Source organism: Cuculus canorus, chromosome 16 (assembly GCF_017976375.1).
Source record: "Cuculus canorus isolate bCucCan1 chromosome 16, bCucCan1.pri, whole genome shotgun sequence".
In the NCBI taxonomy this organism is placed as follows: domain Eukaryota; kingdom Metazoa; phylum Chordata; class Aves; order Cuculiformes; family Cuculidae; genus Cuculus; species Cuculus canorus.
The window spans coordinates 7,986,714-8,002,596 of record NC_071416.1 but is presented as its reverse complement, the minus strand read 5'-3'; the positions used below and the strand labels follow the sequence as shown (position 1 = coordinate 8,002,596).

The 15,883-nt window shown below is 54.5% G+C and overlaps 1 protein-coding gene across 2 annotated transcripts; it reads left to right on the top strand.

The window, feature by feature from the left end:
* The first annotated feature begins 141 nt into the window (after positions 1-141).
* On the top strand, positions 142-13,016 carry TTI1 (TELO2 interacting protein 1). 2 transcript variants are annotated; one of them, XM_009562628.2, is made up of 7 exons: positions 142-2,482; positions 2,979-3,167; positions 3,838-3,986; positions 4,828-4,968; positions 6,314-6,518; positions 7,236-7,323; positions 12,269-13,016. In XM_009562628.2, the coding sequence occupies exons 1-7, from the start codon at positions 202-204 to the stop codon at positions 12,501-12,503; spliced, it is 3,288 nt and encodes a 1,095-aa protein (XP_009560923.2). In that variant the 5' UTR covers positions 142-201; the 3' UTR covers positions 12,504-13,016. The 2 variants fall into 2 exon arrangements, with proteins under 2 accessions (XP_009560923.2, XP_053937671.1); XM_054081696.1 differs by lacking the exon at positions 4,828-4,968.
* Positions 13,017-15,883: the final 2,867 nt, after the last annotated feature.

Sequence of the window (15,883 nt, the reverse complement as noted above, 5' to 3'; positions counted from 1 at the left end):
CCGCTGTCGCCCGGACCCGGGCCTGCCACCGCCCTTGGGGGCTACTGAGCCGCTGTCGCCCAGACCCGAGGCTGCCACCGCCCTCGGGGGCTGCTGAGCCGCTGTCGCCCGGACCCGGGGCTACCACCGCTCCCGGGGCTGCTGAGCCGCTGTCGCCTGGACTTGGGGCTGCCACCGGCCCCTCAGGTGCTGCCCCCGAGCATGGCCGTGCTGGACACCCCGCAGGAGGCCTTCGCGGCACTGCGCCCCGCCTGCGTGCAGCTGACGAAGATGCAGACGTTGGAGAACGTGGCGCAGCTGCGGGCTGGCCTGGCACTAGTCAGTGCCCCGGCCCTGCAGGAGCTGCAGGAGTATGTCCTCTTCCCGCTGCGCTTCACCCTGAAGGTGCCCAAGCCCAAGCAGGAGCGGCTGGTGCAGAGCGTGGTGCAGTGCATCGCCACCGTCCTCGCCACGACGCGCATCAAGAAGCAGGAGCTCCTGCAGGAGTTGTTTTCCGAGCTCTGCACATGCCTTTCCCCGCTCTCAGGTTCAAGCAAAAAGGCCTCACCCTCAGAGGAGCTAAAGCTCACCGTAATCCACGCACTCCACACACTGATGCATTCAGCATACAAGGATGTCATCCTGTCTCTGTACCAGCCTTCCACCCTTCCTCTCTTAGGATTTGCAGTATCTCTGCTTCTGGGCCTGGCAGAGCGAGAAAAGGCAAAGCAAATCAAGATCTCTGCTTTGCAGTGCTTGCAGGTCCTGGTTCTGCAGTGCGACTGCCAGGAGCATTGGCCCCTCAACGAGGATGAGATGCAGCAATGTGGGGACTTGTTTGCTTCTTTTCTGCCTGGGATCTCCATTACGCTGTCACAGATTATTACGGGAGACATCAAACAAGGCCACAAAGCCACCGTTTCTGCCATCAGACTCTTTTATCTGGTTGTTGGCTCAGTAATGGCTGATGCACAGCTAGCCAGAGTCCCCAAGAATAAAGAAAAGCCACAAGCAGAACAAAGCCGAATACAAGAGCTAATGGTCCATCGAGGGCCTGAATGGAGCAGAAGCACTGCTGAGAAACTCTCCCTCCTCCTGCATAAAGTGGTTGAGTTTTCCTCAGTTCACCCACACTGGAAAGTGCGACTGGAGCTGGTGGAGCTGGTCCAGCACTTGCTGAGGAGCTGCAGCCAGTCCCTGGTGGGCTCGTTCAGCCATCTGCTAAAGGCCCTGGTTGGGCTGGTGAGTGATGAAAACGGCGACGTCCAGAGCAGGTGTAATGAGGTTCTGCGAGGCATTGCAGAGCAGAGGATTGTAGTGCAGAACAGGGCTCTGGCTGACGTCCTCTCCGAGAACCTCCATGCCCTTGCCACAGCCCTTCCTCGCCTGATGAACTCCCAGGATGATGCGGGCAGGGTCTCCACGTTGAGCTTATTGCTCGGCTACCTGAAGCTGCTGGGCCCCAAAGTTAACATCGTCCTGAACTCCGTGTCCCACCTCCACCGCCTGTCCAAAGCATTGATGCAGGTGCTGGAGCTGGATGTGACGGACGTGAAGATCGTGGAGGACAGGCGCTGTGGCCCAGCAGGCTCCTTGCAGCACAGCTTGCTGAGTGGCAGACGCCAGAAGAAATACTTCCGCTTCTTCACAGAGGAGAAAGTTTTCCAGCTCCTTCAGCAAGTTTGCCGTGTCCTTGGCTACTATGGGAACCTCTATCTGCTTGTGGATCATTTCCTGGGGCTGTACGTCGAGTCAGGGCTCTACCGAAAGCAGGCAGCGATGGTCCTCAATGAGCTGATGGCAGGAGCTGCTGGGCTGGGAGTGGATGTCCTTCACGAGAGGGAAGTTTCGCTGAGTGTGGATGATCTCAAAGGGTCCATAATGTCCATTCTGGATGAGTACACAGACCAGGCAAACTGGTATTTGATCACGAGCATTGATGCAGAGGAAATCGGCCATGAGCACACAGTGCAACGTCCAGGACTTGCTGCCCGCACAGGAGGCACGCACAGCAGCATTCTCCTTCCATCCCCAGAGCCTTGCATCACGACCCGCACCATGAACAGCAACATCTGGCAGATCTGCATCCAGCTGGAAGGTGTCAGCTGCTTCGCTGCTGTCCTTGGGAAGGAGTTCCGGTTGCTGCTGCTCTCGGCACTCTACCCTGTGCTGGAGAAGGCTGGTGACGACACTCTACTCATCAGTGAGACAGCACTGGGGACTCTGGTTGACATATGCGAGGCCTGCGGTTATGACTCTGTGCAGCATTTGATTAATGAGAATTCTGACTACCTGGTGAATGGGATTTCCCTGAATTTGCGCCAGCTGGCACATCAGGCACACGCTTCCCAGGTCCTGGACACTATGCTGAGGCATTCAGATGCCAGCTTGCTGCCCCTGGTAGAAGATGTTATCCAAGATGTCCTGTCTACGCTAGATCAGTCTTACAATAACCAGGCTTCCACTTTCCTCAGGGTCCTCCACTCAGTAATGACAGCTTTAGGTATCTGACCAAGGTTTACTGTGCATAATCCAGCCTTGATGTAACTAAGGACGCTTGTCTTTGGCCTTTCCACTTGCCACAGGAGATTTCTGCAGCGCAGTGGCAACGTGGCTTTGCTGGGTGGGCCAGCGCTCGCAAAGATCACCAATACTTTCCTCTCTTCCCACAGCAGCACTCGCAAAGATCACCAATATCGTCCTCTCTCCCCAACCAGTTCCTGTTTGTCCTGCAGACTTGCAGGAATGCGGCCCATAGCAAGAAGGGATGGATTTGCTGCTCCCATCAATGTTCCATTAAGCATATGGAATAAGTTCCATTCTGTAGCCGGGGTTTAACATTCTGATGCCATCAGAGGGGTCACAGCAGTGTGACAGCAGGTCCCCAACTCTGTAGTTCAACCCCCTGAGAGCCGTGTGCCTCTCATGGAATCTGAGGTGCCTTGCTGACTTCCAGGAGGGATTTGGGTTGCTCCCTGACATCAGTTCCTTCCTTGCAGTGCAGTGGTTCTGCTCGCCCTGCGGGGAGGAGCACCAGGAGAATTCGGCTGCCAAGCAGAGGAGCAGAGATTCATCCCAGGGACAGCAGGTGGTGACGGGGCACGAAGTGGAGCGATTCTTCTTTGACTACATCCAACAGAAGCAGATCGCAGAGGGCGATCTTCCCGACACAGGGGGTGAGGAGGCAGGTCAGTACTGTGCGCGACTGAAGAAGGGGATGTTCAGCTGGGACACAGCAGGCTCTGAGGTTTCCTTTGGTCCGAGGGGGAATGTGGGGCCTGGCTGAAAATCTGGCGCACTCCCAACAGGCTCGAGTCTGCTCTAAGACAACCACACTACATTTTCCCATACCTTGTCATGAGCCATTTGGGTTCAGGACCCAAAGTTTCTGCTTTCCAGGATCCTACTGCATTTTCTTCAGCCTCCCTTGGGAATCCGTGTGCCATTTCTCCTGGCTAATGATGCCACCATTCCCTTGGCAGGTCTTGCAGGCATTCGTATAGGGAACTCCTGAGTCTTTACTGGGCTGTGCTGCAATCCTGACCTTTAAATACTTCAACTTTAAATACGCAGGCTTTTCATTTTTAGTAAAAATCAATGGGAAATAAGGCCATGGCAAGAAGAAAGTGCAAATGCAAGACAGCCGCATTGTCCAGTAAAGAAAGCAAACCTCCCCTGGTCCTTCCCCTTAGCTGAATCAGACACTGAACGCACAGAACTCGTGTGTAGACTTGACTGTATCTAAATATGTTAAAAAATGCCACTAGGGAAAATTTGCAGAGTAGTTGTGGGTGGGATTGTGATCTCCCAGAACTGCCAAGTCATTTCCATGGCTTCAGTAATGGTTTGGTCTTCCAGATGAGGATCCCTCCCTCACCAAGCTGGAGCCAAATGGCTCTGACCCAGAAGGAGAAGCTCCGCTGCCGAGCCATGCTCAGGTGGCCAAAGATGTGATGGAGAGGTGCATCCACCTGCTGTCTGACGGGAACCTCCGCGTGCGGCTGAAGGTTGGTGACCACTGGCTTGGAGGGGCTGGGTGGTGCTCATGAGGGGCTGGTAGCGCATCAGCGTGTGCAGAGCATGCTGGGCTTCCTGCTGTTAGGGGGGTGATGCTGCCCCATGCTCCTTCAGAATAGGCCCTCCACAGCCGGCAGGAGACAGGGGGACAGCTTTCTGGGAGTCATCTGGTTTAGGAATGGCAGACAGGCTGAAGAGAATCTCAGGGGCAGCTTCATACCACACACCTTCCCTTGATGCTTGTGTCCAGTCTCGTGCCTCACCGTTTTTTTGGGAGCAACAGGAGCATGTCTCTGCCATCTAGGCCTCTCACCCCCCTGCTCAGACTGCACTGCACAGACTGATGAACATTTCTGGAATTGCTGGGGTGATGATAAGCAGGGCTGAAAGCCTAGGGTGTTTAATTATGAAAATCCTTTGAAGGTGGCCTATTTCAAACTGCAAAGCGAGACAGAAAACGCAGCAGTGAGGCATAACCCAGATTCGTAGCACAGAGTCCCCAGCCCTGCCAGGTGATCCTGCTGCTGTAGTACAGGAGCAGGAGGGTCCTAGCGCTCAGCTCAGCCTGCAGGAGGAGGCCAGGAATCGGGCCCTGGTTCCAGCCCGACTCCTGCACGAGTTATGTCACTGTGCTACCTGTACCTCTCCGAACAGGCTTGCTCTCCGTGTCCTGTTCAGTTATCCCAGTGCATGCTGTGGTAAACTGTACCCTTTCATCTTAAACCACCTCCTTCTGTTTGCTCACCAGCGTGACGCTGGGGACCCACCTGAATGCCTGGCGCTGCTGTCACTGCAGCGCTCTGGAAGTCCTTTACTTGCTCCTCCTCCCAGGTCCTGGATGTGCTGGAGCTCTGTGTCACCATGCTGCATCCTCATGGAAACCACTTGCTTCCCATGGCTCACCGTGTCTGGCCAGCTCTCGTCACCCGGCTGATTAGCGATGACCCCCTGGCAGTGCTCAGAGCCTTCAAGGTACAGCAGGAATCTCTGCCAACAGCCTGCAGGCTGGTGCTTGAAAGACAAGCAGCTTAGGTATCCCTGTGCACGGAGCTTGTGGAGTGGTTCTAAAATGTGGTTTGGAACACAGGGTCAGCACCCTGCGGTGGGTGGGCTTGTACTGCTGCCCCTAAGGCTCATCCCCAGATAACACCTTGACCCTGCACCGGGGGGAAACGGCAACAGTAGTGGTTCGTGCAGGGAAGAGGAAAGCGGTTCTTTTACAGCCTAAGCAGCTGTCAGAGACGCCGTGTGGTGCAGTTTGCCCTCGCTGGAGCCACAGTCTCAGCACCCCCTTTGGAAGCCTTTGAAGAGAAGGAATTGTTTGCAATTGAGGCATTGGCAGGGGAGCAGAGAGGTTAGGCAGAGACTTAGCCTCATAATATGCTATTAAAGAGTTCCTGGCCATCTCAGCTGAATGCGTTCTCGTCCTGACTCACATTGGACAGTAAAGCATGTTTCCAGAGTCTAACAGGGCTTCTGGTGCTGTGCAGAATGAGGTTCACTTTAGAATCCTTCAGTGTGAATAAAGGAGGGTTCCGATTCCCCAAATTCCAGAAGCCATGCAGTAGAATTTCAGAGCAGCCGTACCTCACACACGCTTGCCCTAGGAGGGGAGGGAGTGCTGCACAAGAGCCAGTTGACTCTGGAAAGTTACAATTAGCACTGAGTTAGGGTTAATAAATCCCCCAGGAGTGTCCTCCTTCCTGAGGAGGGCAAGACCAGTATCCCTGTCAGCCGAACACAACACAACCAGCATCTCCTTATACAGCAAGACCGGGAGCCTACTGGAGTTCAAGAGAGCGCTGTGTTCTGGATGTGTGGGCTGGCCCCAGGGGTCCCCTCTCTCATTCTGACATGGATTTAAGGCCATTCAATGCCTGTTTGGTTTTATCCTGGGCACACAACAGTAGTGCTGGGTGCCCTGTGGTCCATTGGCCTCTCTGTTTCTGGCACACTTGTAAAGACAGACTGTTTGCACCACGAAGGTAGTGTGAATTTTAATGGCACCTCTCGCCAATGGCTCCTCCAGCAATTCTCACCAAAGCTTCACAAACTGCTTTTACCTCTCCTGTGCTCCTGAGAGCCAGATGGACCTGGGGCCACGTGATACTCAAGAGCAAGGTGGAGGCCTCGGCCTCTCCGTTGAGTGTTCCTCTTCTGCTCACTATGGGAAACTGTGGCAGCTGTGGTCACTTTGCTCTCAATGGCAAAAAGTGATCAAGGGCAGAGGAGTGCCTTTATCCCAGAGTTGACGACGCTGCTGGGCTCCTGGACCTGTACATGCACGTATCCTCAGTAACTTGTGTTTCTCCTTTAGGTGCTGTGTACCCTGGCCAAAAACTGTGGGGACTTTCTGAGGCAGAGATTCTCCAAGGATGTCCTGCCCAAGCTGACCAGTTCCCTTCTCAGCCAGGCCCCAGCCAGCGCCAGAGCCGGGCCCGTGTACAACCACACACTTGCCTTTAAGTTGCAGCTGGCTGTGTTGCAGGGCCTGGGCTCTCTGTGCGAGAAGCTGGACATGGGTGAGTACCAGGGAAGGTGTAGGTTGTGTGGCATCTCTGCCGGACTTACCTCTTTCTCCTTTCATCTCTGCTGCCTGGGCCTGCAATAGCTTCTTGCCCTTCTGCTGCCCCACGGGATTGATTTTCTCCAGCCTCGGCCCATTCAGGTCCTGCTGGGCCTTAATCTCTCCTCTTTGAGAGCGCTGTACAGAGGAGCTGGTCACTGTTTACCCCAAAGAGACAATAGGAGGGCAGATTCTCAGCCCCTTGCAGAATCTGACTGCTCATCTTGCTTGTGCATGAGAAGTGGGTATGAAGTGCAGTGCCTGGCTTGCTGGGCTGTGCTTTGTTCTTAATTAACTCAAGAACTGGAGCCCAGCTAAGACTTCTGGCTGACTCAACTGGTTCCATGTTGGAGCATCTCTCTGGGCGACCCTTCAAATGCAGCACATCACATTCTTCTGCTAAATGGAACTCTCTGAAGTTCTCCTGGGTTAAATTTGTGCAGCTGACTTTGACAAGGAGCAGGTTTGCTGGCTGGTCCCTCTCTTCCTCTGTCAATGCCCTTGATTGCTTTCCTAGCTTTGCAGCAAGAAGCTTAAGAGACGAGGTCAGGAGAGCTCTGGGTCAGACAGTTCAAAGGCTCAGAAGCCTCTTACTGCCAATTTAGAGCTGATCCTGCTAGGTGGCAGCTGCTTAGGTTACCTCCTACCCTTCTCTTCTGTTCCATTTCTGCAGGCGAGAGCGACCTGGATAAAGTAGCAGATGCCTGCCTGATTTACCTCAGTGCCAAGCAACCCCTGAAACTGCAAGAAGCTGCCCAGAGGTAATGTCTCTTAAATGCAGGGCTACCAGGTGTACAAATAGTGTGGGACAGAGGGAGCACGGTAACCCCTTTCCGTTTGCTTCTTTCCCTTTCCTTACTCCAGCACTTTTGGGTCCCATGCAGCGGGGTCTGATGGAAGGCAGCCCTTGTCTCTAGTGAATTGTCACTTACTGCCCAAGGGAGGTCAGCTTGTCCACAAGTTACAGTTGACTTTGATTGCCTCTTAGTGCACTTGGGGACAGAGGGGGAAGATGTCCTCCTTGCTTTTCCCTAACCACCTCCTGTGCTGGAATACTTTGGGCTCTCAGCACACTGGTGGCATAAAACTGCAGAGGGGAAGACGTGCAAGAGGATGTGCCAGGTGTTCTTGTGTGTTTTATCACTTAATACCTTCTGCAAGCCGAGGGATTTACTTCTGTTATCCTTCCTTTTCCCTGGACTCCAGTGATCGTGTCAGCCGGAGCTCTGCCAGGTGGACTGGAATTTGTTTGGGAAGCTGTCAGTCTTGGCACCAGCCTTGCTCTGAGAAGGCTGGGGGAGGTTAAAAGAGCACAAGCAGTTGAGGTGAACACACATCAGCTCTATGAGGCGTTGACAGACAGATTTTGGTGCTCGCTGTACGGAATCCTGTTCGGCACGTTCCTGCTGTCAGGACAAGACATCACTGTTGTCATACATTGTCACTTGGAAACACAGCCAGGGATTGCAGCAGGCAAAATGAGCCCAGGAACAGAACGTGGGGCATGAGTAAGAACACCATGCGTTGTCTCTGCTGCGGGACAGGGGTAAAAGCCCCTTCTTTCTGTGTGGGCAGCCCTCCCCACCCCAGCTGCGGACAGGTCCGAGGTTTCAAGGACAGGCTGTAGGAGAGGGAAGAGCTGGCGATTCCCTTTCACCTGAGCGCAGGCCCCCGGGGGTGCACGCTGCACAGGGCTTTTGTACTGCTGGGCAGCACTTGAGAGGGAGAGCACGCTCAGAAGCTGTGGCCATGCCTTTGTTTGTGTTCCTGTGCTGGCGAGAGTGGGTTTATTTTTACCTTCGTGGCTTTTGTTGCACCGCAGCAGGCTTCCACAGTGATTGTTCTGCAGAGGGGTTCTTCACTGTGGGCTTGCATACCCTTAACCCAACAAAGGCTTCGTCTATGTAAGCAATGCTGGAATGGAAAGCAGAACACCAGGATTTATCCAGATATTTTGAACCTTAAGCTTTTGAATCATTAACAAAGCAGCCTGAAAAGCTGCGCGGTGTCCCCCCACAGGGGGTTGGGGGCAATACTGAACTGTCCCTATGACGCAATAGGGTCATTAGAAGCTTTTTATGTGAAGCAAACTCACCATTATTGGAAAAAAAGGGCTGCAAAGTTCGGGGCAGGTGATGGTTTTCTTCTGCATATTATTTTTACTCTATTTTAAGGGAAAAATGCCACATTATACTGCTTCCCCCATGCCTTTGATGCACCAAACATTACACATTTCACTGAACAAAGCGAGGTCTGTGAATGGCTCTTACATACAGCTCTGTTGGCCAGACGTGTGCACGCTGAGGCATGCATAGTGTCTGGCCCAACCTGAGCCGTGCACACAGCGGTGCTGAGAGGCTGCTGTTGTCCTGGTTTATTCCCATCTGTTCCCTGGTCTTGGAACTTGAATGGATCAGAGTTAAACATATCACAATCACTTAACTACAGGACACAATAAGAGGTTTCAGCTTGGAAAAGTCAAAATATTCACAATAAGAATCAGCTCCAGAGCTAGGATAAGAATCTTTTCTCAGTTGTGCTTCCATTTCCTTCTCTAGCTGTTTAAGCACCAGATTCCCATACACTTCGGTCCTTTTCCTTGCTCTCCAGATGCCTGAAAGCACTCCTGCAAACTGACACAGGTTGTCATAAGCAGGGCCCGTTCCATCTCAGCGAGGGCAATGTTATCAGCCTGGTACATGAAACATGCTGCATTTTAAATGCTTCTAAAAGCAGACAGGCCAGAGCTGATCTCAGCCACAGCACGAGTGCCCGCATACGTCACATAACTCAGCTTTATCGCTGCAGAAATCATACAAGGTGAGAAGATGCTTGGAATCAGCTTGCCATATTGATTTATACTGACTGGCCTTTGCTCAGCCGCTTGGATCCTCACTCAGCTCACGAGTTGTGACCTGCCAAGAGCAAGGTCAGGTCTCACAGAGGCCGTTGCGGTTCCAGTACCTCCCTGCGCTGAGAAAAGGTGCTGTAAGCGTGCAAAGGGCTAAGCAGGATTTTTTGGCCAAGGCACTAGAGCCACAAAAACACAAAAAGAAAAGGGAGTTTCAGCTATCTCCCAGGGATGTTATCACACCCCAGGGAGACTGCTTAATCCCATTTATGGGACCCTGTAGTTTTATTGGGTGAACCAATGGGAGTAAGTGAATTTTGTAACTGCAGCTTCATATCTGAGCAGAAAATGGGACAATAGGCTTTAGTCTAAGATGCCTGCTGGGAATATTCCAGGAGACAAATATTATCCAAAGCTTGTGGGGAAAAAACAAAATAATACCAAAGAGGCATTTGGAGAGGGTAGGGAACAATGCATATGTCCTTGCTTTCACTGAAGAAAAGCCAGCATAGCTGTGGGCAGAGGGAGCAGGAACACAGGAGCAGCCATGCATGGCATGGGGCTGAGCATTGGGAGCAGGGCCAGAGGAAGGTGCTGTAAACCAAAAGTCACAGCATGTAAATCTGAGCCTCTCATCAGTTTATAAAGTTGCATCATCACTGACAAGCTTTTCCACTTTGGGGAAGAGAAACACAGTTAAGAAATTGTCATTGGGTTATGCCAGCACTTCACAAACAGTCCTACATTTCTTCGGTTTGAAGGGACTGCTTCGAAACTCACACGCAACTCCTAACGCACAGTTACGCCCTTCCAGTTTAACATCCAACCTTTCAGGCACCAGTCTGAATAGGAATGGGGGTTTTCCAGGATGCAGAAGTAATTTCCCCAGCTCTTACTGAAGTCTGGTGAGCTGCATTGAGTTAAACATGCAGAGATGCTAGAGCCAGAAAGATTTGTCCTTTTGCCAGCCTGTTCACCATGCCGTGGCTTTGCTTAAAGCTTGGGAAAACACAAGGCAACAGAACAGCCAAACTGCTCAGTGCTGGTACAATAAGTTGTTTAGCACAACTGGAACAAATATGAGCTATTTTTGGACCCTTTTAGATACCAAAGTTGATTTCGCATCATGCCTTCTAATTTTTGTGGTTTATTGGGTACTTATTGACAGCTGCCATTCCAAGCTGGGCTAAAATATGCTGAAACAGCCGCCTGCACAAGGCAAGATTCAATAAAATTATATTTAAGTTAAAAAAAAAAAAGCAACAACAGACAACAGACCTGGATTAACCCCAGGATTCTTTGCCATGGAAACGGGTTGCTTAGAAACTACCCCAGAGTTAGTTTAAAAATGTAAAAGTCAAGTTGCTCTTTAAGCTGCCCAGCGCTCCAGGTTATCGGGAGATAATCGCATCCCTCGGGCCGCACGGGCACTCGAGGCAGGGCAGTTCTCCAGGGCCGTGCTAATCTCCTGAGGTCACTCTCTCCAGTGCAGCCAAGCAGGAAGAGGTTGGAGAGCAGAATATCTTTACTGAGCGAGAGGTAAAGTTGTGCCTGTGCTGAAGAAGCAGAAGGCAGCTGAGTAGTGTTCCACGTTTCCACATTTACTTCCTTGCCCAGTCCAACCCACCCCAGCCATAAGGAGCTGGGATTATTTCTGTGCTGCTGCAGCCCACCATAAGCTAGGGGAGACCACTGGGACCTGCTGTTTGCTGGCAGGCCAGCAGCCACACACCCACACTGTCACGGCCAAGCGAGTGCCAGGAGAGCCCTGGCAGCCAGCAGGGCTGGGGGAGTCGCTGCAGGGCTGGGGGTGTCCGAGGCGCAGGCTCCAGACTCTGCCTTACCCTGCTCTTCCTCAGGCTGGCACACGGGTCCGGCCGCTCCTCCTGTTGCCAGTCAAAAAGCCAGGGGAGCCCCGTGTGCTCTGGTGGTGCAGTCGTTGCCAAGCACGGCTATCGCTCAGGAATAGACAGATAGGCACCGCGAGCACCTTCCCGAGGGGATTCTGTGACAGCTTGTGGAGGCAACATCTTCCCTCACTGCTGTTCAGAGACCTGCACGGAGACACAAGTGGGTAATGGCAGACAGGCAAAAGCTTTGGCTGCTCCTGGAGAAACAAGTCACGTAGCCACAAGATCATTGAAGAGATGAGGGGGCTTTTCCAATGCCTCCGTCTCATTTTCGTGTTTTTCCAGCTTACCTGTGCACTACACTCCCCTCCTGAGGGGAGCTCCCTGCTCTGTGTAGGAATCAAGCTCATTTTAGGGATGAAAGTTCCTCAGGGATAGTTTTTGACAACAGTCAGGTCTGGATTTTGTTTGGCTGTCCAGAAATACCCTCGCTTTTACCACCTCCAAAAAGGGAGAGAAGTCCAGGGGGGTGACCCCCACACTCCAAAATCCAGAGCAGGTGGTGAATGTGCACAGCTCCCTTTAGGAGCTCTGTGGGAGTGGCTGTCCTGCCCATCCCAGACATAGGCACGTGCGGTGCTCGGTGGGCTCTGCTCCAGTGCTGGGGACCGGCTTAGAGGCTCCTGCAGCAGCACCGCATGGTGCCAAGACCAAAGGCCAGGTCAGTTACTCGCCAGTGGCTTGTCTGATGTCGATAACTTACTGTGCAGCATAATAACTGTTTTTCTCCCCCTTCCCGGAGCTGTGAAGCCACTGAACTGTCTTCTCTTGGGCGCAGGAGCCATTTTAATGGCTCTCTCTAATGAGCCTCCAAGTCTCTTCAGCTGTCAGAGGCTGCAGACAGCATCAAAGCTCTTCACAGCTCTCTGTTAATGACCCTGTTGGGTGCCAATCAAAAGGCCTTCTCCTTACTCTTCCTTCCTTTCTTCCCACTGTTTTCCAAAGTGTTTTCTTCCACTTAATGCACGTGGACCCTGACAGCACCTGGCTCCTCCTGAATGAGGTCTGCTGCCCCCACCAGTACGAACCCCCCCATGCCAGCCTGCGGCCCGTGAAGCTGAGCGGGATGGGGAGGCAGCGCAATGAGTTCACCGACAACGTGCTTTTCCTTCTGGAGAGGCTGCAGCAGCAGGAGAGCACGACGCCTCAGACTGGCACCAGAGAGGCATCTCCTTCTTGACAGAGCTACATAGCAGCTGGGAGGGGAAAGAGGAACCCCAGGCTGACCTGGATGGAGCATCCACCCATGCCCCAGCATGGCCACGCAGGTGGGCACATGGGCTCACAGTGCGGGTGGTGACAGTGGGGCTGAGCATGGGGACCCTGGCAGTGCCACAGTTTGCTAGAGCAGGTGTGACGTGCTGAGGAGGGAAAGCAGAGAGGATAAGGAGTCTTTGGGGTCTGCTTGCAGCCCCTGCCATAGGGTCTCCCCTCCAGAGCCTGGCTTAGGCTCACTACTCACCTGGAAGCGCTGTCATGTGCTCCAGTTCCTGAGGCTCCATTCCAGGGATTCTGCAGGTGCTCCTTCACTCGGCTGCTCCCGGACCGCGCTGTCTTAGGATTGGTGACCTACACCCGGAGCCACTGCTGGCAGCTGCCTCCCGACAGGCACACGGGAGAGTTTTGTGCTGATAAAGAGAAAGGACAGATCTCAACTGTACGTTTGGAAGCAAGCTTAGAAGTGCAAAACCTAAAGCAATAAAATGATTGTTGCATGGAACAGGTTCTGTGCATTGCTGTGGGGACGCCAGGTGAGCACCCAAAATGCGCCTCAGCTCTTGGGACCACAGGGGCTGCTGCCGATCCCACACACCCCAGCTGGCGTTGCCTCCTCTTGTCTTGTGGTTTAGTTCAGGCTTTTCTTCTGGAAAAAACACAAGTCACTCTTTTTACCAGGTAGAGCAGGGTTGCAGTTCAGCTTTTACCCTTTCATGCTTTTTTTAATACATATCCAGTGCATACCATTGGTCTGGATTTTGTACAAAGGAGCCCTCAGAGCTGATTCGCGGGGGAGACAGGAGAGCAGAAAGGTGAGAGGCTGCCTTTGGTCTGCAGAGCACCCTTGGGGCTGGTGCAGAATTTACTGGATTGCTCTAGTGCTTGATAAAACTCATCCATCAGGTGCCCGTGCTGCCTCCAGCCCGTCTCTGCTTCGCCTTCAGCGCCGGCTGGAGCGCGCATGTGACGAAGCGGCTCCGCGCCGGTGCTCGGTGCTCCTGCCGGAGCCATCTGTTCTGCTCTGCACCCCCTGCCTCTCCCTGCAGCATGGGCTGTCACCGGCTCCTCGCGGGATGCACCTTTTGCCAGGGAGGTACAAGTGGAATGTTACCATGGGGAACCTGTGCCGTCTTCCTGCAGCCTGGTCCCAGCTCAGAAACCGGCCTGGTGTGACGCACCCCTCCTGTGCCAGGTGTCACTGCTGGGCACAGGCAGAGAAGGGGTTTGTCTGCACTGAGTCGGTCACCTCTGGGAAGCTGGAGTTGCCCAGCTGTGCTGGATTCCCCACAGCTGGGACGAGGCAGCAGCCCTCTGGTTTCAGGGCTGGTGGAGCCCTCGCCACAGAGCCAGGCGGCACTGGTTGCATGAGAAGCTATGTTCAGAGATGCTGCTGGGGCTGCTGCCACATGTCACCCCATGGTTAGCATTGCCACAACCCGCTGAGGGCACAGTGCAGCCATGCCCCTCAGGGACAGCACAGGACCTGTACTCTGTGCCTTCCCTGCCCGCCGTGTCCCTTCAGGCAGGCGCACATCCCCACTCCATGTCCTGCGCTCTGGCCGGGTGTTGCATCCCAGCAGGCAGGGCCGGCACCCACTCCCCAGAACCCTCCTGCCCTGCCCAGGAGGGGTTTGGTGCGAGGGACACCGGGCTGCTCCAAGTCCTAGTGCCCAGGAACCCTCTGCCGGGCCTCTGGCACAACCGATGGTGCCAAAGCACCCACACTGTCCCAGCACTTGTTCTCCCGGTGCTCCCCAGCTCTCCCAGAGCTGCTCCCCACCACCATGGTCGGAGAGCCTGGCCTGCCTCGGTCTCACGGCCGCCTGTCACGGCTCTCCTCAGCTTCGTTATCACCCCGGCTTTATTACAGGCAGAGTAAATTGCTTTTGTCTGAGGCAGGATAATGGCCAGAAGAGTGACAGCGTGGAAATGGCATTTTCATGAGGCGGGTTCCTCCCCAGCAGTGACTTGCATGTTAAGCTCAGTTCACAAGCAAGAGCAGGGGCTTCTCCACCGCCCTGCCCGCATCCTGCTCCTCGCGCAGCCCCCAGACCTGCAGAGGCACAGGCAGCACCCCAGGGCAAGAGGGGTGCCCAGCTCCCACCCGTGGGGCACCCTTGGCCCTGCAACGGGGGCTGCCGCCCGCGGAGCGCAGAAACCCTCAGAAATCTTCACCAGCTGCCTCCTCCTTGCCAGGAATGGGGGGGGGACCCCGCACCAAGGCTGGGGACTCAGCCCCTCGTGCAGCCCCATGGCCGGGCGCTGCCGCAGAGCTGCCGGGTCCCACACGCAGCCCCTGCGGGGTCCTCTCTTCCAACTCCCGCTCCCGAGATTTCATATCAGCTCAGCAAAATTAATCTCTCCTAATAAAACCAGTTGTTTTTAAAGCTCGCCTCTAGGTTTTGCAAATCACCACCCCGCACAGCAATTTGTTTACTCGCCGTTGGAGGTGATTTGCAGCCATCACCCTCCCCAAAGCTGCTCCTGCTCTGCGTTTTCCTCCTCTTAGGCTGGTTTTTATGACACCAGTGGCTGATGCCTCCTGCTTCCCCTTCTCCCCCCCCAGCGATGCGGCTCCCCAAGGAGCATCCGAGCGCAGCACAGGCCCCGCGGCGCTGCCAGAGAGAGCTACAACTGCTTGTGGCAAAGCAGCGTTCCCGACAGCAGCCCCTCACCCTGCAGCTGCTCCGTGTTCTCCTCCTGACAAAGCACCCTGCGTGTTTACGGCTCCTGTGCCGTCTGCTCCCCAGCGACCGGGGCTCTGCAGGTGAAACCCACAGCAGGAGCGGAGGAGAGCGTGGCTCTCACCACATCGCGCGGCCACCAGCCATTCTGTGCCCTTCTCTGCCGCCGGCGCTGGCTGACACCAGGCCAGCAGCTTTTGGTTTTGTTGTTCTAACAGATGACAAATCACTTCATATCAGCAAAGCGAGAGGTGAGTGCTACGGAGCTCCAGGGATTAATAAGCTGCAAAGCAGCCGGGGCACTCCTGGCAGCTGGGGCTGAGCCGGGCACTGCCGATGCCGGGAGCTGCTGACACATGGGTGAGGAGTGGGGGGGGGGCAGCCAGCACCCTGCTTTGGGCACCCCGAACTCCCACCTGGCCAGAGATGAGGCCTTTGCTCCAGGTCCCACGCAGGGGTCAGGGCTGGCTCCTGTCTGCACAGAGAGGGTCTGGAGCCCCCGCAGCCCACCCGGCCTCCCCGCTGCACCCAGCGCCCCACAGTACAGAGCAGCCCCTGCTCACCTGGGACATGGCCATATCCCGCACCCACAATCAGCATCACTCCCGCTTCCAGGCAGGGTAGGAGCTCCCCAGCTGCAGCTTTTAAATGGTCCGAG

Bases quoted from the DNA above. Each gene is read 5' to 3' on its own strand.
- TTI1 (XM_009562628.2), top strand. From the start codon at position 202: ATGGCCGTGCTGGACACCCCGCAGGAGGCCTTCGCGGCACTGCGCCCC. The intron at 3,987-4,827 runs GTTGGTGACCAC...TCCTCCTCCCAG, and splicing joins ACCTCCGCGTGCGGCTGAAG to GTCCTGGATGTGCTGGAGCT. The intron at 4,969-6,313 runs GTACAGCAGGAA...TTTCTCCTTTAG, and splicing joins CAGTGCTCAGAGCCTTCAAG to GTGCTGTGTACCCTGGCCAA.